This window comes from Protopterus annectens, chromosome 1.part2 (genome assembly GCF_019279795.1).
Source record: "Protopterus annectens isolate FY-2018-M chromosome 1.part2, PAN1.0, whole genome shotgun sequence".
NCBI lineage: Eukaryota > Metazoa > Chordata > Ceratodontiformes > Protopteridae > Protopterus > Protopterus annectens.
In genome coordinates this window covers 1,019,792,049-1,019,817,421 of record NC_056727.1, presented here as the reverse complement: position 1 = coordinate 1,019,817,421, position 25,373 = coordinate 1,019,792,049, and the positions used below count along the sequence as shown (strand labels likewise).

Here is a 25,373-nt window from a genome sequence, read left to right as displayed (position 1 = left end):
TTCAGTACTGTACTATTCCCCCATTTTGGGGCCACTGGTAGGTAGGCAGGAGCATAGAGGGTGACTTGCACCCAGTACTATCTCAAAGATTAGAAAACACCAGTGGGATAGGAAAGGAAATTGGAGAGCAGCATCCTGTGAGTGAGGAGAAATAATGCCTACAGTATCATCCTGTTTGTACTATGGCTTTTTATAAACCCTGTATCTCTCCTCTGACATAACAAGAACAGAGTCAGACTAGACAGGTAGTGAGGAGTGTCTGAAAAGTTGGCCATAGTGTGGCCTTGCATCTCTGTCCTTCCTCCTCCAAGTCCAGTATCCTCTCTCTGAGCTCCAGATCCCACTAGAGGGATACTTGTTATGTTTCAGAAAAGGAACTTTTATCCTACCTGTGTTGCCATCAAGCACTTCTTCCATTTAAGTCACCTGAATCATAACGCTATCCTCTATGCCATCGGCAAGGCTCAGAGTTTTCAGATTAAATTAAAACCATCACAAATATATGGTATAGTAGGTGTGCAGGGAAAAAGTCAGAGAGCAGTGGAGCCTGATCACCATAAAGATAGTTCTACTGCCTGCTGCTTTGTGCTGTACTTTGGGTACTAATGTTATTACCATTAGTTTAAACTTTATTTATAGCTGTTGCATTTTTGTAAAATCTATGCCTATAATGTCCTACCCATTGGCACAACTTCCAAAGAAAAGATTCGGAGTTCATTGTTTGCATCCATGTCAACATCCCATTGTGCTACACAATGCTCTGCACAGATGTCTGTCAGTTGTGTGACTAGGCAATAATCCCTGTAAACCAGTGCACTGACATGGTACTGAATTTTATTAGCATATGACACACACTCACACACACACACACACACACACACACACACACACACACACACACACACTCACAAGCACTACACATGCACTACTCCACTTGCATGAGATGGTGAATCTTGAGCTGCTTAGTAGAACAGGGTTGTGATATTCAGCAGACAAGTGCTCTACATGCTGTGTTACTGAGCAGTGAGTTGCTGTACATGCTCTGTTACTGAGCAGAGAAGTGTTGTACATAATGTGTTACTGAGCAGAGACGTGCTGTATGTGCTGTGTTATTGAACAGAAGAAGGCTTTGTGTGTGTTACTAAGCAGAGGAGTGTTGTACATGCTGTGATGTTGAGCAGAGATATGCTGTATGTGCTGTTTCACTGGACAGAGAAATGCTTTACATGCTGTGTTATCGAGCAGAGAAGTGCTTTACATGTAGCATTACTTGGTAGAGAAGTGCTTTACATGTAGTATTACTTGGTAGAGAAGTGCTTTACATGTAGTATTACTTGGTAGAGAAGTGCTTTACGTGTAGTATTACTTGGTAAAGAAGTGCTTTACATGTATTACTTGGTAGATAAGTGCTTTACGTGTAGTATTACTTGGTAAAGAAGTGCCGTACATGTTGTGTTACTGGCCAGAGAAGTTCTGTACATGCCTTGTTACTAAGCAGAGGAGTGTTGTATGTGCTGTATTATTGAGCAGAGATGTGTTGTACCTGCTGTATTACTGGGCAGAGAAAAGTCTTACATGCTGAGTTATTGAGCAAAGAAGTACTTTACATGCTGTATTTCTGAGAAGAGATGTGCTCTATGTGCTGTGTTATTGAGAAGAGATGTGCTCTACATATTGCGTTATTGAGAGGAGATGTGCTCTATGTACTGTGTTGTTGAGAAGAGATGTGCTCTACGTGCTGTGTTATTGAGAAGAGATGTGCTCTATGTGCTGTGTTATTGAGAAGAGATGTGCTCTACATATTGTGTTACTGAGAGGAGATGTGCTCTACATATTGTGTTATTGAGAGATGTGCTCTACATATTGTGTTATTGAGAGGAGATGTGCTCTACTTGCTGTGTTGTTGAGAAGAAATGTGCTCTACATATTGCGTTATTGAGAGGAGATGTGCTCTACATATTGTGTTATTGAGAGGAGATGCGCTCTACATATTGTGTTATTGAGAGGAGATGTGTTCTACATATTGTGTTATTGAGAGGAGATGTGTTGTACATATTGTTTTATTGAGTGGAGATGTGCTCTAAGTGCTGTGTTGTTGAGAAGAGATGTGCTCTACATGCTGTGTTATTGAGAAGAGATGTGCTCTACGTGCTGTGTTATTGAGAAGAGATGTGCTCTACATATTGTGTTATTGAGAGGAGATGTGCTGTACATATTGTGTTATTGAGAGGAGATGTGTAGGAGATGTGTTCTACATATTGTGTTATTGGGAGGAGATGTGCTGTACATATTGTTTTATTGAAAGGAGATGTGCTCTAAGTGCTGTGTTGTTGAGAAGAGATGTGCTGTACATGCTGTGTTAATGAGAAGAGATGTGCTCTACGTGCTGTGTTGTTGAGAAGAGATGTGCTCTACATATTGTGTTATTGAGAGGAGATGTGTAGGAGATGTGTTCTACATATTGTGTTATTGGGAGAAGATGTGCTGTACATATTGTTTTATTGAAAGGAGATGTGCTCTAAGTGCTGTGTTGTTGAGAAGAGATGTGCTGTACATGCTGTGTTAATGAGAAGAGATGTGCTCTACGTGCTGTGTTATTGAGAAGAGATGAGCTCTACATATTGTGTTATTGAGAGATGTGCTCTACATATTGTGTTATTGAGAGGAGATGTGCTCTACATGCTGTGTTATTGAGAAGAGATGTGCTCTACGTGCTGTGTTATTGAGAAGAGATGTGCTCTACATATTGTGTTATTGGGAGGAGATGTACTCTACATATTGTGTTACTGAGAGGTGATGTGCTCTACATGCTGTGTTATTGAGAAGAGATGTGCTTTACATGCTGTGTTATTGAGAAGAGATGTGCTCTACGTGCTGTGTTATTGAGAAGAGATGTGCTCTACGTGCTGTGTTATTGAGAAGAGATGTGCTCTACGTGCTGTGTTATTGAGAAGAGATGAGCTTTACATGCTGTGTTATTGGGCAGACAAGTGCCATACATTGCTCCCTATTGAAATATCAACACTTGAAATGCCAAGTGCCAAAAAGCTAAAAAAAAACCCAAAACAAATAGACTGAAAACAAAGAAGAATGAGTTTCAAACATTTCTCTTCTTTAAACATCTTTTTGCAGGAGGCAACACCCCCCCCCCACATCCCCAAACGTATATATACGAACTCTGAGATCGACATACCTCAGAGGAAAGGGAATATTCAAATAAACAGCATCTTGGACTTAGTATATGCAACTTCATTTTTTTCAGCCATTCCGTCTGTGTGCTCAGACCTCACTTTTAACAGACCCCCACATTTCAGTTGGTTACCACTCTACAATCTGTGTTACTGGGCAGAGAAGTGCTGTACATGCACTTTATATTGGGACAGCCTTGCCTAGAATTCTGGGTACCTTCTACGTTTTATATACCAGACAAGGAGACGATGAATTCTTGCCATCATCTTCAAGTATATGTTCAGCATGACAGCACTGAGTACATTTATTCTGATTTCACCATTCCCCACCTCATTTAAGAAAAAAGATTTCATTGGAGCTGCCTTCTTTGATAAAGCTGACTTGATTATAAAGCAGTTTTGTTTCTGTACCATATTTCATCAACAGTAGATATGACCAGCACATTGGTTGCCAGTGTGTATAAGTGCATGTGCAATATATAGAATAACTGACATGTTATATAAACACACACACACACACACACACACACACACACACACACACACACACACACACACTCACTTCTTGAAGGAACAGGGGTGCTGTTGTTATTCCAAGCTTCCATATGGTACTCAGTTTTCTTCATACTCCTGGGTCCAATGTTGAGAAAGACTGACCTGACGATAACATTTTAAGTTTGACTTTATTTCAGTTTATCACACTTTGTCACTGAAAATTCTAAATAGTTTCTTAAAGCATACTTACTGTTTTATTTTATATATTTTCTTTAGTTCACTGTCCAATGAATGAAGTCCTCACTAATTCAACAGGTGTCATACTGAGTCAGAGTTTCCCGGCAAGTTACCCTTACTTTCAGACGTGTTCTTGGGTCATCAAAGTTGAGGCTGGCTACAACATCACTCTCAACATTGAATACTTCCAAAGTGAAAAACAATTTGATGAACTAGAGATTTTTGATGGTAAGTTTTTTTTTTCTTTAGTTGCAGATATTTAAATAATTTTATAAGCATACTGATTGGTGTGCTCTAACAAATAGAATTTTCCTATCAAAATCATTTGTGAAGTATATACTACTAAAACAGAATGAACCCTATAGTAAAAGGAAGGAAGGTAGCTTGAAATTGTTCATAATGTTACACTCACAAGGGTCATATTCAGTTGTCAACCTACTTACTCTAATAAGTTGTATTAGAATAGAATAGAAAATAGCATGTTTGTAACACTAGATGTAGAGTCATTGTTTACAGTAATACCTATTGACTATGGTGTGGATGCTGTGAGGATGCTGTTATTAATGTATTCTGTAGTACAGCCTAGTGAAATTGAAAATCTATGTTCACTACTTGACTTAGTGTTAACAAAAAATGTATTTATCTTTGATGGTGTCCCATACAGGCAAATAACCGGTGTAGCTATGGGAACATCGGTGGCAAATACTTTTGCCAATATAGTTCTCTATTATTGGGAAAAGAACTATATATTAAATGATTTGAATGATCTTAACAAATATGTAAAATGCTACACAAGGTTTGTTGATGACTGTTTTTTTGTCTGGGAGGGAACGGAATATGAGTTACACACCTATCTATCCTATTTGAACAGTACAACACCATTTTTTAAATTTAAGATGAATTATTCAATGCATAGTATAATATATTTGGACGTAAAGATCTATAAAAAAGATGGAAAACTTGAAACAATGATACATAAAAAAGATGTACAGGTAATGAGATATTTAAAGAGAACTAGTATGCACCCAACACACATTTTTGGAGGCATAATCAAGTCACAACATATTAGAGTAAGTAGGTTGACAACTGAATATGACTTGTATGTAAATGAAATAAAAGAGATGAAGGAGGAATTTAAAAATAGTGGGTACTCAGAAATTATGATAGAGAAATATATTGAGGAAGTGAATAAGGGTAGAAATCAGGAATATAAACCAATATTTAATTCTGCGATATCAGAGACATTAGTTCAGTCAGAATCACAAATAAAGACAAAATATGATAAAATTAGATATGTAACTACATATAATGGGTATAGTTACAAAATTTGCAAAATTATAGAAAAAAATTGGCCGATTTTAATGGCTATGCCGGAAATAGAAAAAATAGTAGGGCCAAAACCTAGTTTTGTATACAGGAACCAGCAATCATTAAAAAGTATTTTGTGTTATAAGGATTTTAACAAACAGGTATGTTTAACACAAACTAAATTAGGAACTTTTAAATGTTATAACTGTAGTTGTTGTGATGATATTTTAGAAGCAAATGAATGTTTTAAGCATCCAATAAGTAATGTTAATTATGTTTTTAAATGTAAGGCTACTTGTAATACATCCAAACTTGTATATCTTGCTACTTGCAATTGTTGTGAAAAATTCTATGTGGGTAAAACAACAAGAAGACTGAAAGACCGTGTTGTTGAACACAAATCAGAAATTAACAGAAAAGTTCAAACAAATGCTTTATTTAAGCACATTATGGAGAATACAACACATAGATTCAAATTTAGATGTATAGACATAGTAGATCTGGGTGTAAGAGGTGGTGATTTAAACAATACATTGGAAATTAAAGAACTGCAATGGATAATAAGATTGCAGGCTGATGTTAATCCTGGCCTTAATAGTGCTATCAGTATAAAACCTATACTGGTTAAACGACAGCAGGATAATTTATGATAAAAAGGATTTATTAATAGCTTTTTATATATGTATATTTTATATGTATATTTTATTTACCATCTTTACATCTTATATGAATTTTGATATGTAATTTCTTAATTTGAATATAAAGTTTGGTATTATTTTAAAGTCTAAATTGTAATATGTAAATTTTATTAGTGTGATTTGTTAGTGGCTGGTATTTGTCATGTGACCTTAATTATACTTCTATATAAATGTAGTAATAAGAAGATTGTATGTGCTGATGAAGGGTAGAGAACCCGAAAGCTTCGTTTATTAAATCTGGCGTTTTGTGATGAACTTTTGTGTCTTATGATTGTGAACTTCTGACTTTTGTTTGTATCTCTATAAATCATAAATTGAATTACCAGGTGGGATGTGCCAGTTGTGGTTGTCCAGATATAGGTAAATAACAGTACGCTAACTTCATAATAATCTAGAAATAGAATATTTGTTTTTTGGATGGGAAGGCTTGTGTTAGGGGTCTGGGTTACAGATGGGTGGTCTGATTTAACAAGGGAGGTGGTGACATCCAGGGCAGTATGGGAGACAGTTGATTAGGACAAGATCAATAAAGTTTACTGGTGGGGAGTAGGATCAGTTTGCACTAAGAAGCTATTACTTACAAAATCAAGGAAACTGTGAGCATATTTGTGGCTCTTCAGGTAATGCAGTTGATTAAGGGGTAACTAAGGTCACCCAAAATAAGGGTATTTGATGTATGAGTAGTGGTTTGAATTGACTTACTCAGTAAGTTATGAAAGGTACCTAGTAGGTGTCTTGTAGTTGGAGATGATGTGCCAGCTGTTTTTGTTGAGATACAGCTAGACTTTTGTAAGCTGTATGTAGGTATTGTATAAAATTTAATGTGAGATTATAGGGCAGAGGCTTAGTTATGGTGATGTGAAGACTGTAAATTTGTAAGGGTCACAAGCAGCAGATCCAATCAGGCCTCAATGTACTACCAGCATTTTCTGAATGTCGGTATTACATTTGCAGTCAGAACAGTAGCGCTGTAGTGCTCTGTGTCTTCAATGGATTACCATCATTCAGACAAGAATGCTGATTTTATATTTGTGGTCAGACTTCAGAACTGATATGGATATTGTGGGTCTCAGTGGTCCTGAGTGTAGGTGCAGTACCCTGTGCAGAGGGACTGTGTTTATTGTTCTGAAACCATATCTTGATAACTGAGCAAATATGGATGCCTTTAAGGATGAGTTAGGCCTGAAGCTCATATAATGTATTAAGGCCCTAGCATTGAAGTTAACAACAGTGATATTGTTTGAACTGGAATTTACTAGGTGGGTATGTTCATAAGTTGCTCATTAACTAAAAAAAATGTCAGAAAAAAAGAAAATAAGCAAATACTCCAGGCAGGTCCAAATAGACAACTTATAAGAGTATTCTCACATTTTGTTTGGCAATCCCATTGTTTCTGTGTTGTGTGTGATAGTCTTCCTCATCTTCATCAGTGGTTTAGTGCCTTCTCATGGGTTTTCCTATCACAGTCCTTTACTGATTCCAGGATACTGCCTCACATCCGAATCCTTCTGTTGCAGTGCACCTTACCCTGATCAGTCAGAAGGAAAACAGCAGCCCTGTGCCTCCTCCACCCCATGCCCCAATCTTTTTGCGCCATGTGGTCTGCAGCAGTTAGACCCCAATTAGGGAATAAGACAACTAGCATGTCTAAGAAAATGTATTATTGCATATTGCAGCCATTCCCTACAGCATGCAAGCATCAATGTGAAGCAAATTGTGTCATGGAGCGTGCTTCTGAAAGGTCCTCACTCCAGGCCTAAGGACAGGACTACAGAAGCAGTTCTCCCTTGGCCAGAAATGTTCCCACACGCCAGGATAGGTGTAGCCATTCTATCCCTCTATATCACTGACACAGGCTCAAGAGATCCTCACAAAGGGTTGTGTAATATAGTTTAGATAGAACAAGGTATTTATCCTCTTCTTCTCTCCTCCTGTCTCTGTTTGGGGGTTACATTGTAGTACAGTCTGCAGCTTAGACAAAAAGGTGGCCAAGCTTTAAAAATATTAAAACTTAAAAATCTAGATAACCTCAAGCAAAAAGGGAACCAGCCAGTTAGTCAGCACTTGCGTAAAATCTATCCCTATCAAGCAGTTTTTCAGAAGGAATATTCCTTTCTCAGACACATTATGTTTCTGTGAATGTCCTTCAAGAATGCAACTGCAGTCCTGACATATGGGTTGTCCTGCCTCAGGCAGCCCCTCGGTCGGCCGGATTCCAAAGTCTGGGTCCGGCGTCGGCTGATGTTGCCTCCTCCCTGACATCAGAGCGGCTGGGGTATAAAAGCATCAGCTGACGCCATCTTCTTCAGTCTTTCTTGCCGCCCAGTGCCCGAAGCAGAAGCAGTTCGCAAGTGCCGGTCAGCCAGCTCCTGTGTTTTCAGTTACCGAAGTCATCAAAAAGCTAAGTACCCCATTGGGGAACCTTTTCTTGCCTCAGCCGATGTCAGATAAAACTGCAAAAGTTAATAATTGTTTGTCTTGTGGTAAACAAATACCTCATAAGGACTTCCATTCATACTGCCTTCCCTGCCTGGGCCCAGACCACGACGTCTCGGCCTGTGCTGCCTGTGCTTGCTTCAATAAGCGCACACTCAGGCGCCGGGCAGAATTTGCTGAAGACTTTTTTGGGGAAAATTTCTCCTATATCATGCCGTCGGAACAACCGACAACACATATTTCCAAAAAACGGAAGGACCGGGACCGACATTCTCGGCCCGCGACTTCCACAGACGCTATGCCAAAGCCTACCGCGAGTGCATTGGTCTCTGCAGAGGTGGTAATTCAACCGCTCCAGACCGACGACACCGCTTTACCACACACTTCGGTCCCGGAGGTTACCCCGGTGCCGGTTGTTGATTTTCCTCCTGAAACCGAAGCCCAGGATTTACCTGACACCATACCAGTGGATAAAGTTACTCCAGCACGTGGGGCAGCTAGGCCTCTGGCCTCTATGTCTATCAAGGCCTACACACGTGCTAAGGCTGCCAGCCAGGCTAAGGCTCACCCTCCGAAAGCCTTTTCCCAGGGTTCCACTTCTGATAAACAGATCATGACTTTAGCTGCAGATCTAATTTCTTTAATCAGAGGCTCTCAGGCACATCCAGACAGAGGTTCTCAGCTGCCTGCAGATAAAAGGCCTAGGGTTGAGCAGACAGATACCCTTTCCTCAGATGAAGCCTCTGGGGACTCAGACCATTCAGATTCCCAGGAAGAATCCTTCCAGGCCTACAAGGATTCTGATGCTGATGAATCCATTCCCTCTGCCTCTCCTCCAGAGGATATTTCTTTCGGGGAAATTCTCCACTCCATGAGAGAGCATTTTCAGTGGCAGGGCCAGGATTTCTCCAACTCCAGGAAAAGGCTTTGGACTTTCCTTAAGTTACCCCAGCACAGGCCTTTAGCTATACCCCCAGTGTTAGATGTATTGGATGATGTGTTCTCAGACTCCAGTACTTCTCCTGATTCTCTCCCTCCTGCTCCTGTCAAGCCAGACAGATATTACAGGGTTCCTGAAACTCATAAGCATCTCTTTAAGGCCCACTCTGTGGATCTAGAAACTATTTCTCAGGGGCCCAAAGGAGTGGCCACCTCCACGGCCAAAAACCCTTTGCCCGCAGACAGGGAATCTAGGTCCTTGGAGAGATGGGGCAAAAAAGTTTATACCTCAACCACCCTTGCCATGAGGGCACTTAACTGTCTTTTTCATATGTTTCAGTATCAGGATTTCTTGATGGATGATTTGCAGAAAAAGTTAGCCTCTCCTGAGCCTTTAGATAGAAAGGCCTTGCAGGATTTGGTTCATAATACTCAGCAGGCTAGCAATCATTTTCTTCAGTGTGGTTATGATGCATTGGAAGCTTCATGTAGGGCAGCTATGACAGGGGCCGTCATACGTAGACATGCTTGGTTGAAAGAACAGGCATTGCCAGATCATGTTAAAGTAAAGCTCCTAGATGCACCTCTGGAAAAAACAGAAGCTATTTGGTGCTAATGCACAGGATGTGTTGAAATCTATTGAGGAAAAGGCTAAATCAGTACAAACAGTCAAAGATTTCTTCCAGGTTCAGCCACCGAGGTTCAGCAGGAATTGGCCTTCAAAGAATTGGTCCTTTCCAGACACTGACAAGTTCCAAAGGGGACAAAACAGGCGTGCTCGAGGTAGAGGGCAATACCGAGGCTCCTACAGGGACCGCCAATGGCAACCGCCTAATCAGAGAAGTGGTGCAGGGACTTCTACTGCTCCACAGGGACAATCACAATGACTTGACTTTGACACCGCCGACCAAGGCTCAAAGAGAAGCACCTTTAGGCGGAAAATTATCCTTATTTTCAAAGAATTGGCACGTTTTAACAAAGGACAAATGGATTCTGGACATAATAGACAAAGGTTACAGGTTCCACTTCCATACCTTACCAACAAGACAAGGCATGCCAAACCTGCCACAAAATCAAAGGGCAGAGGCACTCATACAAGTTTCAAACCTGTTACAGATCAAAGCAATAGAAAAGGTTCCTCCTCAGGAACAAGGCCAGGGATTCTACTCAAGACTGTTCCTTGTTCCAAGAAAAGAAAAGCAATGGAGACCTATACTGGACTTGTCCGCTCTAAACACTTTTCTCATTGTGCCAAAATTCAGAATGCTGACGTTACAGCAACTTCTTCCCATGCTGGGCAAGGGGTCTTGGCTGGTTACTCTGGACCTCAAGGAGGCATACCTGCATGTCCCAATCAGACACAGCTGCAGAAGATACCTCAGATTTCTTGCAGGGTCAGAGCATTATCAATTCTCAGCATTGCCGTTTGGCTTATCTACTGCGCCCAGAGTATTCACGAAATGCCTGGCATCAGTAATTGCACATTGCAGACTCCAGGGGATACAAATATACCCTTACCTGGATGAATGCCTTATGCAAGCGGACAGCAAACAAGCCTTGATAAGAAGCTTGGACTATGACATACACTTACTACAGGCTTTGGGATACACAGTCAACATTCAAAAATCAAGACTACTGCCATCCCAACAAATAATTTTTCTAGGAGCCAAACTGGACACAAACTCACAAATGGCTTTCCTCACAGAAGAAAAACAAGAACAATTACCAGATTACTTCAAAAGCCTAGCAAAGCTCACCCAGATGACTGCAAGGAAAATCCTGCAGGCCCTGGGTTTCATGGCATCTTGCATTCTTCTGATTCCACTGGCAAGACTACACATGAGAAAACTACAATGGTACCTAAAAAGTTTATGGTCTCAACACAGCCACAACTTAGAAGAAATTATACCACTCATTCCATGTCACCAAAAGGAATTTTTGTGGTGGGCACAAGCAAGTCAATTAAACAAAGGCATGTCTTTCAACAAACCTCAAGCAAGTCAAACCATTACAACAGACGCCTCAGATCATGGATGGGGGGCGCACATGGAGGGCAGATGCGTGCAAGGGCAATGGGCTCCCGGGAAATACATCTGCACATCAATCAAAAAGAGATGCTGGCAGTGATTCATGCAGTCGAGGCCTTCAGAAAATTTCTTCAGCAAGGTCATCTGGTAATAGACGGACAACACCACTGTCATGTGGTACATAAACAAACAGGGAGGCACTCATTCTTACCCCCTCTGCAGACTAACTATGACTCTTTGGGAAAAGGCCCTGAAACTGAACTTGCAGTTGCAATCACAGTTTGTTCCAGGCAAGGACAATTTTCTGGCGGACAGTCTAAGCAGAAACATTTTGGACCCGCACGAATGGATGCTGCATCCAGACATTTTTTCACAAATAACTCATGCATGGGGAAGGCCGGACATAGATCTCTTTGCCTCTCACCTCAATCATCATCTGAAGAAGTTCTATTCGAGGACACATCATCCTCAAGCCTGGAGAATGGATGCTCTCTCCTTCAGCTGGAATTCTCTGACAATATATGCATTCCCACCTCTACCATTAATGACCAAGGTGTTACTGAAGATCAAAGCAGAGCAACCGAAAGGTATTTTGATAGCTCCAGACTGGCCAAGGCAGCACTGGTATCCATTACTAAGGAGCATATCTCGCACCAAGCCGTGGCCCCTGCCTCAATGGCCTCTGCTTCTAACTCAGCACAATTACAGGACTGTTCATCCCAACCTGCAAACATTGCAGCTGACAGCTTGGAGGGTTCCATGACTTCTACCCATATCTCTCTCTCCAAAAAAGTTCAAGAGATCTTAATGGAAGCACGCAGACCTTCCACCAAAAAAGCTTATTCAGCCAAATGGAAGAGATTCATCACCTGGAATGCCAACAAGGGTCAGGATGCATCAGTAATAAGCATGCCACAGATACTAGAATACTTGGCAGAAATGCTTCATAGTGGCCTTTCATATTCTTCCATAAAAATACATGCTTCAGCAATCTCAGCAAAATACAACTGTGATCCACCTGTGTTTTCACATCCTTTGCTAAGACAGTTTCTAAGAGGGATAAAGAATATCAAACCTCCCAGGAAACCACCAGTGCCTGCATGGGACCTCAACTTTGTCTTGGAAAAATTAACTCTTCCTCCTTTTGAGCCAGCAGCATCTTCAGAAATGCAATTTCTCTCCTGAAAAACAGTTTTCCTGTTGGCAGTTACCTCAGCAAGAAGAGTCTCGGAGATAAGGCCCTCATGGCAGTACCTCCATTCCTCATTTTTCATCAGGACAGAGTTTCTTTAAGAACCAATCCTTCATTCATGCCAAAAGTGATATCCAGGGTGTCTCTAAATCAAGCAATTCACCTGCCTACTTTCTTTCCCAATCCTCAAAATAAAGGAGAAAAGCTGCTACACACTTTGGACATACACAGGCAATTACGCTACTACTTGGACAGAACAAAGGCCAACAGAAAGTCTGACCAACTATTTGTAGCTTACGCTGCTGGAGTGCAAGGAAAGGCAATTTCCAAACAAGCAGTTTCAAAATGGATTGGACACTGCATCAGATTCTGTTACTCTTTCCATGGAAAAGGTGTGCCAGCCAATATCAGGTCACACTCCACCAGAGCTATAGCCGCCTCCACAGCCTTTCTAAGAGGGGTGGCTACAAAGGACATTCTAGAAGCTGCTACATGGAGCTCCGTGCATACATTTTCCAAACACTACAACCTGCCTTTATACTCCAGATCCCGAGCAGGCTTTGCTTCGGCAGTCCTGCAGGGCATTTTAGCTACACCATCTTTTTCTTAGATCCTACCACCCCCAGCTTGGCTATGGTATTCAACCCATATGTCAGGACTGCAGCTGCATTCTTGAAGGACATAGTACAGTTTTGTACCTACCATAAATGTAGATGTCCGATAGATATGCAACTGCAGTCAGGTTTACCCTCCCTCCTACCCCTCTGTAATTTACTTTTTTGGGTCCACTACCCCTTTTCCAACTTCGCTGGGGATAGCTTTTGCGGTGTATCTGTTTATTACTATTGTGCATGTCTGGAATTTTATGCATTCTCTAAATTTAGCCTTCCTTGGAGGGCACCTGGCATCTGGGGCAAGAAACACTAAAGAAGATGGCATCGGCTGATGCTTTTATACCCCAGCCGCTCTGACGTCGGGGAGGAGGCGACATCAGCTGATGGCAGACCCAGACTTTGGAATCCGGCCGACCGAGGGGCTGCCTGAGGCAGGACAACCCATATGTCAGGACTGCAGTTGCATATCTATCGGACATCTACATTTATGGTAGGTACAAAACTGTACTGTTCTGAGTGCCAGGGGCCAGGATTACTATACTAAACTATTATGCTTTCAAAAGAACAAAAAGGGCAGGAATCTAAAAGTGAACATCCTAAAAAAGAACTTTTGGAGTTTCCAGCCAAAAAGTTATAGGTAAGGTGTTAAGCTAGTAGTACAGGACACTGTGTTTGTAATAAATTTATTTATACATTTTATGTTGTTTGCTTTGTTAAATGGGTACTTGGAGTAGTTTAAGGATCCTTAGCAGCAATGTCTTGATCCTGGAAGACAGTGACATTATACAGTGGCAACAGATAGGTGTCAATAAGCAGATATTATTTACAGTGTTTTCAGTGTTAATGCTTGCACATTAGTAGGTCTATTCCTAACACTCTCTGGGTAGACAGTTATGAAGAGTAATATTATTGCAGCACAGGTAGATGTATGCAAAGTTAGAGTATGCACAATATATTACTGTATAGTTAAAATGCAAACATAAAGCAACATACTTATTTTTAGGCCTTCAATAGATTGGAGCTGCTGCACGAATGTCAGGCAGATATTATCTAAACAGGTACACTGTTTAGCTATTACCTGGGCAGGTATGTGTATTCCTGTTGTAGCTGTTAAGAGTTATTATGTGAAAGCAGAGTAGACCATGAACCCTTTAATATCCCAGAGAAGTGCATTCCAAGCTGTAGAAGCAATCTTTGTAAAATATCTTAATAAAGCAACAAACTGCTGGAATATCATATTGCAAAATATACTACATTTTGCCTCGTAAACGAAATGCTCGGTGGCCTAAAGTTCCATTGCAATAGCTTGGTAGTGAGTTGAAAGTTGTCATTTTATTTGTTAATTTTATGATGCATTATTTGGATGATGGATGTTATGTCTCTGTTTTAGAGGGATTTTATCTTGTAGAGGTAATTGATCATCGAGAGAGCTAAGGAAGTGGACCCATCTGTGACACTGGAATGGTGCAGTATTAGATTTGATTGCCTGTTTTTCAAAATCAGGCTCTGCAGTTGTCATAGAAGGCTATCAGCCTGCTTTTTATTGAGATAGTCTTTTATATAAGTGGAGAAAATATTGCCTAAAAGTGAAGGAAAGGGGTCACCATGCACAACATTGCTAGAACATAGAAAACAAAACAAGTACACCATTTTTTTTATCCATTGTTGTGGTTTGCTTCAAAGACTATTTAAGTAATATCCAAGATCAAAAGGGCTGGCATAACCTACCACCTGCCCCTATGTGGTGCTGACAGTTACCATTAGAATATCTGCTTCCTTCTGCACATCACCGGGTTTATTGTCATTCCCAGTCATAATGCAACATTACTAAGTTCTAAGTAGAGCTTGACCTATATGCCCCTTTGCAAAGGATAAAAAGGGTTAAATAAATGTAAGTTCCTCAGTTCATTCATTTCCAGTTAGCTTTTAATATCATAAGGGGTTGATTTGAGATTGATATTATTTTAGTTGTTTTTTCTGCAGGACAACAGGGTACAGCCACTGCAGTTACAAATTCATTTCAGAAAATGTATCCCACTAACTGAGTGCCTTCTCAACAAATGCACCAAAAAATAAATTTACAAATCCTGTAACTCATCCATATGTCATAAAAGCTTGATAAACATAGTTTTACATACTTGTTAATAATGCAAGCATACTGTATGGTTAAGCTACAATGAATGAAACAAAACCTGAACTGTTAGTATGGACGAGCATTTGAGCATTACTAGAAGATATCCAAAATAAAAATGATTGCTTTATACTCCTCACCACCTTTATAGCATGTAGGAAAATTGTCATTCTCACATTTTTTTTAATTATGCCATGGTCTCTGCTAAATGCATTAAATAGTGGAACAGATAAGTACAATAAAATACTTGAAAAATCAATATATAGGATTCCACGTGTTGGTCACAAAAGGTAATAAAATAGCATATGAAACCAGCACCAGTAAGATATGTTTTTAAGCTCTTTAGTCTTTATTCAGATGTAAAGATTTTAGCCTAACATCAATGAAAAAAAAGGAATAGGTTTATATAAGAGCTCTCAAGTATCCCATGACATTAAAATACCAGTCATTAGAATTGAATTAATAAATTATGAAAACAGTCAAGTCCATCCATCTTCAACTCTTTTTCTCATTTTGCACATGGGGTTGGGGTGTCACTTCAATAGTGACAATCATCTAGAGCGAAAGTTTATACCACCAAGCAAGCTAGCCTTGCCATGGCAGTTCATCTGTACCACATGCACACTCCCACCTAGGGCTAATTTAGGTATCCAGTCCACCAATCCAGTCCACCTGCTGCATGTCTTTGGAATGTGGGAGGAAACTAGAGCACCTGGAGTAAACCTACACAAACACAGTGAGGACATGCAGATTCCATACAGAAGGCACCCCAGCTGAGAACTGAACCAGGGAACCACTTGCTGAGAGGTGACAACATTAACCACTGCACCACTGTGCCACCAACAAGAGTCAAATATACAACAAAACATATCAATTTTAAAATGCATGAGTGACAAAAAACAGAATAGAGATGATGTAAATTAGTTGAAAGAAGCTTTTGAGCAATGTATTTATGTGTGCACATAAAAAATTAAAGTCTTCTTTGTAAACAAAGTTTTAAACATGTTCTTATTCTATCAATAATTCCTGGAAAGGTAGTTGCATTGAGCTTAAACTGCCATTTCTTTTTCTTTTTTGCATGAAAATTCTCTGTTTACAGGAGCATAGGTTAAAGCAGAAAATTTGTGAGCATATTTGTTATAAAGAAAGAGCAAGCAGAACATGTCTTGTATCAACACTAACTTGCACTGGTTTTAGAACACTCTTTTTTGTTTCTATTATTGTGCAGTGAGTTAGATGAAAGCGGTGTGTTTATTATAGAACTATGTTAGAAGCAAAAGAAACATCCCCTCCAGGAAATCACCTGTTAGTAATGAGTGGTTTGCCATTCGAAAGGGGAGTAATGTGAACAATGACTGATGAGATCTGTAGCATTGCTCTTCTGCAGATTGGTCAAAGTTCAGTCAGAGCTATACAAACCCAGGTAAAAAATGATGTACTGGAAATATTTAATTCGGTGCACTCAGAAAATGGAATTCACTCAGACCAATGAAAGGTTACTGCCATGATAGAGATAAGTGGACACATTGTAACCTTTGCAAAAGTTACAGCTTATAGAGGGATTTCATTTAAGAACTTTAAGAGAATATTGACACAATGTCCTGCCAACTATTCCTTTAGCAGATATTTACTTTATGGTCTCACTTCCTGTCTTGGATCACTGATTACATCTTGCCAGGATCCTAAGATTGAAGTGAGAAGGAATCATCTCATAAACAAAGCTTCTTTCAACCAGAAATTTAAAATACTGTGTGCTTGGTACTTTACTGTTCAAAGTCTTTATCAGTCACTAGCACAGTAACTGTAATCAAAACTGACTGATTCTGTATGACCAGTTTGGAGTTTATGATACGCCTTTGAGCACTTGAATAAAGTAAAGAAGCACCTCAGTGTTATTGTCAACAGACTGGAAAAATAGAAAGTCTACAACTATGTATTATGAAACATGAACAAAATGTATTTGGGGGACAAATCCTTTTTGCTTTCTATTTGCCAGCATCTTATTTGGACCTAGCATTGCAAATGTTTCTGTGATTATTTACCTTCATCTTTATCTTGTCCAGTGTGTCTCCTGCAATCAGCATGGTCATGCTTCCTGCAGTCATGTCGAAAGGAAATTTGTCTTTATATGCATAGTGAAGTCATATGTAATTATGGACACCAGTTGTCTAAGATGTTCTCTGCAACCCAATTGTAACTGACTTGTCATTGGTTGTTTCACCATGGCATAATCTCCTCAGTGGTAGGTTCATGCATTCTTATTCCTTAATTTACCTCTAAATCTCTCAGATGTATACAGAGTTACCGTACACGTGGTAACAACTACCTGATCAACTGTAATTTTCACAGTCCAGTTTTTTTTAAGTTAATAGGGTTTTACCAACATTTTTCATTATTTCAGTTTATTGCAAGATGGTATATTTTATCTAGCTAATGTTTTCACTCTTGAAGAGGTTTCTTTTTCTCCACAGTTGTTCATACTTAGATTGAATATACTTGGGGGGGGTAGGAGGTTTTGCATAAAAAAAATGTTAGATGATTCTTATAATGTATAAGTTTGTCAGATTTATTCTTAATCTTTTTCCTTCAATGAATCTGTGCCCGATGGCAAGGGAGTTAACTTGTCATTGTGAATCTGGTATTTTCCAATGCCTAGAGTTAGCTTCCTTCAGTAAACTTAGCCAACGAGAAAAAAAAATGAAATGTTAGAAAGTATGGGTCAAGCCCAGGTAACTTCAGGAAAACTGGATTGTGAACCATATGCAACTTTGCTCTGCATATTGGCTGCGTTATGCAAAATGTAAAATTGTGCATAAATTGAGCATTGCATGCTACACACTAATTTGAAGGGGTTACAATTTGCTTGAAATCTGCTACAAGAACAAAATAGGCAGTGTTCCCTCTAGCAGTTTCACTTCATACATGTGCATCAAATGTATGAGAATGCAAATGCCTGCCCTTTTTAAAGGCAGTCTAAAAATCCTTCCGTCTAGGGAAATATGTTTCTGTTGATACAGAGATTAACTGAGGTACCACCCTAAGAACAGCTCTGTCCAGCAAGTCATGACCTCAGAAAACCCCCAAAAAATGCAGTTTTCCCAAAATTTCTACTTTTGGGCAGTTTTCCTTGCTAATAATGAATAATATATGAACAGACTGTTTGGCTGTCTTAAACATAGTTATCACCGGCCCAATGTAGAGAATTCACGCTGTATGTTTAATACAACAGTCTGAAAGATTTCAGGTGGGTACTGTTACACTATGGATTGATCTTTCTCCACCCAGTGGATAAGAATTGATTATGAAAGCCACCATGCTTGTAGCCACTGATTTATTTATTTTTTTTATTGGATGGTCTTAACCCAACCCCTGGTGGCTGGACTGAGCTGCTGTGTACTGCAGGGATATCCTACACTCTCCATGTAACATGAATGCACTCTAAGGGCTACCATCATCCACTATGATATCACCAAACTCATATATCCCAATACTATGGCCATTGTGAACACTCTTGACTCGTGTACTGCAATTATCTCTTACCATTGGTTGTTAAGCCAAACTAACAGTGAATACACTGCTGTGAAGGATCTGCTAAATTACTGTACTGTATGTTGCTACTTCTACTGAATGATAAACATGCCTCACTTTAAAATCTACATATGCTAATAACTGACTTGATTTGAAGAACTGATGAGCATACCATTATTTGACTGCATACATATATGTTTTGTCATAGGTTCTTAGATAAGTACTAGGCTAGCTGCCCTTATAGGCCATTTTAAGCTTAGCCAATTTCCCTTTCAAATGTAAGAATCAAATGCTGTGCCTTCTGACTCCAAGGTAAACAACATAGCCATTATACTAACCCCCAACCAAAAAGATTTCACAGCACTTACCATCGATGCAGGCACTTTAACATTTCATCCAAAGGACAACATACTCAGTTGTGCAGCACTCCCTTATACTGTGCTGAAGTGTCAGCAATCCATCTACATGGTGTGGGAGTAGAACCCAGAGCCTTCTGCACCAAAGGCAAGTATGCCACCTGTTGTGTTACTAACATACAAGTTATTTCTAACTTGACTTGAGCAGATGATGGCTGTACCACATTCTGGCAGAGTACTTGTCTAATTGGAAATTTTCATCCTGGGTCTTCACTAAAAAGGGCTCTTCTCATCTTATCCACTTGACTAACAAAGTACAATGTGTGGGAAACATTTTTTTTTTTGGCTTGATCCACCTTTTTAATAAAAAAATATATGATGGTGTGACTTTAAATGCCTTTTAACATTTTAATGTAAAAAATGACAAGCTGTATCATCAAATGATATGCTTCCCTGTGTAAGTTGCAGTTGTAAAAGTAAAGTTACTGAGTTGGCAGCACAGCATGCCAGGGCATAATCTATTTATTTGGCTTTAAAATCCAAATCTTGCAAAAAGGGATATGCTAAAGCTACAACTTCAGCAGAGCCCTATCTGAGAGGCATTTTATCAGAAAAATGGAAATTGTGGTTTCAGTAGTTCAGTTTTAAATTTGACTTTTATGAGTTGGGGAAATATACATCTGCTTTGTTGAAAGACATTTAAGACTATTTGGGGCATTTACTATTGTGATATTTTTCTGTATATACTTTTAATCTGCTTGTCTGTAAATTCTGTATTTCTGTTGTTATCTTGATATTTTACACAGTGAGGTTGTAGTGAAAAGGGACCACTGCGTCAAGTCTACCTACCTTAGATAAGTAGAACAAAGTCTAGCAACATATTTATATTTATTTATTTGTTTTTGTGATCCATTTGCATGAGACAGAATTCTTTGTGACAGCTACAGCTATTAAAATAAGAGATAAGCTTTGAGAAAAAGAAGACACCTGGGATTCATAAGACCCATAAATATGTATACAGCCATCAGATGACTTTCGTTGAAGTTGAATACCTAACAGAAGAATAAGTTATCTGTAAAACTGCATATGAGGAGAAAGCAGAAAAGTTTGGTAAAAGCAAAAGAAAATAGACTATAATAAGCAAATAAATGACAAGTGCTTCACTAGACATGGATTCAAAACATGGGCCAAGAATGTTTCATGTTATGAAGCAGTTGTGTAAGTTGTGGAATAAAATTTTGCAGAGTCTCTCAAATGCAGAGATAGAAGTTCCAGATGCATGACAGAATCTATAAAGAGTTTTGTATATTTGTACAGAAGGAGTGGAAAGAGAGAACAGCCTGCAAGGATATCAGTCAGAAAGTTAATACAGCAATATAAGGATTATGACATTTTGACACAGTAATTCAAAGTACATTATAAAAGAGTGTTCCATTTATGTTGGACAGAGACAGATGAAATGTGAGGTTTGCGCAATTTTTCAAACTAGTGATGATGACAAATAAACCTCTGTGTGTACATTGCATGTGTATGCACTGGGATCAGACTTAGTTGTAAATATGGGAATAGGAAACATAAGACTGGAGGAAAAGAGGTTTCCTTGATGTTGGGTCATTTGACTTCTCAGATGTTTGGCGTGTTGAAACTCATTCAAGATCTGTATGTAAAAGTCTATAATTTGCTGCATAACTTTGACAATTTATTTGTTGATGTATGATGTTTTCCAGTTGTGAATTGCTTATAGATTAATCTTACCGTAGTACCAATTGAATATCTCGCAGGAAAGTTACAATACTTTTAAAGTCTAGATTTTTAAATGACCTGTACAGAACCAAGGATTTGAGGATAATTGTAAAGCAGATTACATTGAGTGACTGGGTAACCAGTATGGTGACTGTGAATACAGCAAATAAAATTCATAAATTAAAATAAAAATGCCTCAGTGGGCAAGGATGGCAGAAAAAATAATTTTACAAAACACCAAGTTAAGCACTTCCATCTTATGCTATAACACAGTGATTTTTTCATTACAGAATAATGCCAGTTGACTATCACTAACCTGTTAAGATGATATATGATATATTGGATCTAATGCCTAACCAGTAAAGGCATTGAAAATTGACCATTCTGAAACCGGCAAAGATATTTGAAATTACAAATCCCAAACTACTTTGTTCTGAAGAAATCTGTATGTTATGTTTTCTAATGTGTTGGTCCCATGAGGCATTTTTCATTTTTGTTTTTTTCAGTGTTTCTGTTTTAGTTTAACTATAATTCTAAATTCTTTTATTTAAAATTCATAAATGAATTGACCTACAAGACAATAAAAACAATTTAAAAGGCAACAGTATTCATTGTATACTGTAGAAGAATCATTTGTTTTGTAATACAGTCTCTTCTGTTCTAGACGCCAATCAACTGTTTTGGCAAGTTACATTAGATGGCAGGATCTTTAAGCTGGGAACAAATAATACTTCTGTTGGAAGATGCAGATTTCTTCAAATTCCATATGGAGCTGTGTCTGCACCAAATATGTTTCAGAGAGTTATAGCTCAAATGAATGAGGGACTGGGCAATAATGATGGAATGGACAATTCTATAGCAAAACACGATTTGTTTATTAAACACAGTGAGATAATCTAATTCTGAGCTAAATAAAACTAAATGAGTGATCAGTAATGCAGGATTTGGAAAACGGGCCATGTGTTGACTTCAAAGGCCTAAATCTGAGTAATAAGAAAGTCAGAGCTCTTCTGCAATTAATACCACCTAAGGTTAAAACACATTAATGAGATTTCTAAGTATACTGTAGCATATTTAAAATATTATTTCCAACATAGTAAAGAGTATTATACTCTTGAGAGCTGTACTTGAAAATGGTATAGTTATGGTAGTGGGACGTGGCAGAAGAAGAATCTTGAATGTCCTATTTCACTGGTACAAGATCACATATGATAATATATTTTGGTGTGTGTTGGCGCATAATATTATCAGTGTATGTTGACACTAATGGCACATAAGCTTCTGCTTCTCTAGAAGCAAGGTATTTGCTGTATGTACCCAGAGTATTTGTTGACTGCTGGAAACAAATCACAAATTGAGACAGAATTGTAGTTGTATCTGGCTGAGAGAATACTTATTGTAATTATGGCAGAAAGGTTCATAGGTTAGTGTTAGGCTAACTGCCCTTGCAAGCCATTGTAAGCCTAGCCAATCATCCCTTGCAAGACTCAAACCCTGTGCCTTGTGCTTGTAAGGCAAACACTTTAACCATTAGGCCACCCTCCCAACTAAGGTTCAAAATCAGAGTGACCATAAACAGTAAATATCCATTTTTAAGATATTGTAGCATTATACCCCACAGGGGATGCCAACAATGTCATGTTGGTAAAAATAGGTTCATTAAATTGCTTATAAACCAGGTATCAAATGCATGTGACAGCTACATTGAGATGAATCGTTCATATATTCGCAATCAAAATGTAGATCTTTTGATATATATGCTGAAAGTTAAGAGAGATGTTCCTCAAGTACTCATGACAGCATGAGACCTTGGTGAATTTCATTAGTTTACTGACGATGATGCAAAATACAAGAGGAAATGTCACTGAACATCTTGGTATCAGGGAAGAAATGCTCTTTGGAAAGAAATCCTTCCTTATTTGAGAGTCGGGGAATTGAGATGTATAACTGGCCCTTTTTTCAGAGGAGACAAGGGAATTGTTTTTACTTAGCCGTGACAAGGAATGGTGAAGAGAATACGTGTCACATTTGTGAGTAGTTAGGAAAAAAAAAACATTGTTTTGTTTTGGCCAGATGGACTCTTTCCAGATTCAGCAAATAATACTACGGTGTGCTATTTTAATGCACATCACAATGATAGTCTATGTCTGGATTTGTGGTGTACGGGAATGGATCCCAGAATATGCCCCACATGACTTCAGTTCATTTGTGGCGTAGGCACTGAAGGAGCTGGGTAGAGAGATTGTGGGAATGAGCTGTTTATGTTTTCTCTTCCATCCCGAGTAGAGGGTGGTGGTCTGTTCTTGCAGAATCGGATACCACTGATGGCAAAAAAAACCCACCATGCAGCTCATAAACTGAGGAAGTGCTTGTTTACTACTGAACTGTTTTACAGTAGAGCTCTAAGAGGGCATTATTCTCTGGGGCAGGCTTGTTCAGGAGTGTGAGAATGCCTGCTGTGTCTGCCACAAAGTTGTATGAAGTTATACCATATCAAATAAAAATCATGACGTCTGTCTTGATGATGGACTCCCATAGTTGTTTCTTGTCTTAAGCAAAGAAGAAAGAATGGGCCTACTTAACCACAAGATGGCAGATGTTCAACAGACAGCTGAGAATAAACACAAATCAAATAATAATAACAGCCAGAGAGAGAGAGTCTATAAATTTGTATCCATCTTCAGAAAGATGATGGCCTTTGCTTCCCAGGAATATTTTCTATCACCAAAATCCTTTGTGATATTGACTATTGGAGGTTACCAAAAGAAACTAAAATCTGTATTAACAAGGCATGATATTCCTTATTTTATTGTTTCAGACAATGGTTCTCAAATGTATAATTTAAATATTTTTATGAGAAATGAGAGCCCCTTCATGACGTTTATTCCATGTTATAGACAGTTTAAAGGTAAACTTGAAAGAGTGGTTCAAATTGTTAATGAAAAAAAAAAAACAGCAACACTGTTATATTGGTTTTCTGAAGTTTAAAAGTACTAACTTGCAAGGTTTTGGAATGTCAGCATTACAAATACTATAGACTAAAATCTAAGCTCCCTTATTCTTTGTTATTGAGGAACAATAATCAGGTCTCTGAAAGGCTGAAAAACATAGTCTATCAGTACAAAAACAGTACTATGACAAGCAGATGAAATTTCTTTCAACCTTTTGTACTAAATAGAATTATCTAAGTTCATTTGAGTTGTTCCTGCTGTGGCGAACCTTAAAGTAGTTTAATAAAATTGTTTCAAAATTGCAGAAAAGCAAAGAATGTAAAAAATCATCAAAATTTGTCATAGCAACCAGAAGGTGTGGTCCGGAAGCATGAGAAACTAAGTTGTTTTGTTGTCAAGACATCAAGACTGAAATATACATAGGAGAAATAAAAGCCATTTGTTGAAGAATACAGATAAGACTTTTCTAGAATATGTGGTGCAAGAATATGTTTCAGAACACATCTGATTGAAGAAAATGTTTTGGTTATGGAACCCAAAATGCTGTGATCGTTATACGTTATAATGTAAAATGGTCATCTATTCTGCATCTGTAGTCAAATGTCCAGGTATGATTTGTATTTGAGGAATGTAAATGTGCTTGTATTGTCTATGTGTTTATGTTTGTGTGTGTGTGTGTGTGTGTGTGTGTGTGTGTGTGTGTGTGTGTGTGTGTGTGTGTGTGTGTGGGTGTGTGTGTGTGTGTGTGTGGCAGGAGATGAAGAAGTAATGAGTTGAAAAAACGTTGCCTGAGGCCATCTTTTGTTTTGCCATGTTTGGAAAATAAAATCAGATTTCAGAAGTAAAGAGTGATATAAATACATGACTTCATTAGCCTGAGTTAAAAAATCAATCACATACTGTTTCAAGAACCTTTGTTTCATTGCAAAACTGCAATATTGTTAAGTAATAAGTTACTACAAATGGATCCTCGTTAGAAATATGAAGAAGTGCCATTTCAAAAAATTCAGGATATTCATAAGTCCATTTCAGTGTAGCTTTCAAAATCCATTTTCTTGTTAAACTTTCAAGTCATGTAACCCCAGAAATTATACAGTCATCTCCAAGATCACTGCATCTTGAGGGAAAGAACAAATATCCCATCTTATAGTGCCTTCACCAAGAAACGTAACAATTAACAAAGGGTTGCAAAAATACCTGCTCTGTATACTAATAGGAAATTTTTCACAGGTCATCTTCATTTCAAAATGCAGTGGCTATGAGTAATATTTAAAAAAGTCAATGCAAGCTTTTCTATTAGTATTCTTGTTTTATCTTAATTCTACCTTTTTTTGTCTTGCAAAGAAATTACCATTTCTGAGTAGTCAGCTTCCTAGAAAGTCTGTCAAGAAATTTTAAAATTGTTGTCTAATTTAATATATGAAAAATGATGAAAATGTAATGATTTAAATCATCTTGTAGGTCCCTCTGCACAAAAACGGCTCCTGATGTCTTTGAGTGGGAATTATACCTCTCCTTTGATGGTTGTCA

At 38.6% G+C, this 25,373-nt stretch overlaps 1 protein-coding gene across 1 annotated transcript in view; it reads left to right on the top strand.

Annotated features, from left to right (window-relative positions):
- Window positions 1-25,373, top strand: part of LOC122792225 (CUB and sushi domain-containing protein 1-like) — a 3,080,606-nt gene that overhangs the window by 2,318,553 nt on the left and 736,680 nt on the right. Inside the window, exons 42-43 of the mRNA XM_044059969.1 lie at window positions 3,960-4,148; window positions 25,305-25,373. The exon at window positions 25,305-25,373 is cut by the window's right edge and continues 78 nt beyond it. Of these exons, the coding sequence (XP_043915904.1) occupies window positions 3,960-4,148; window positions 25,305-25,373 (258 nt within the window). The remainder of the gene's footprint in view (window positions 1-3,959; window positions 4,149-25,304) is intronic.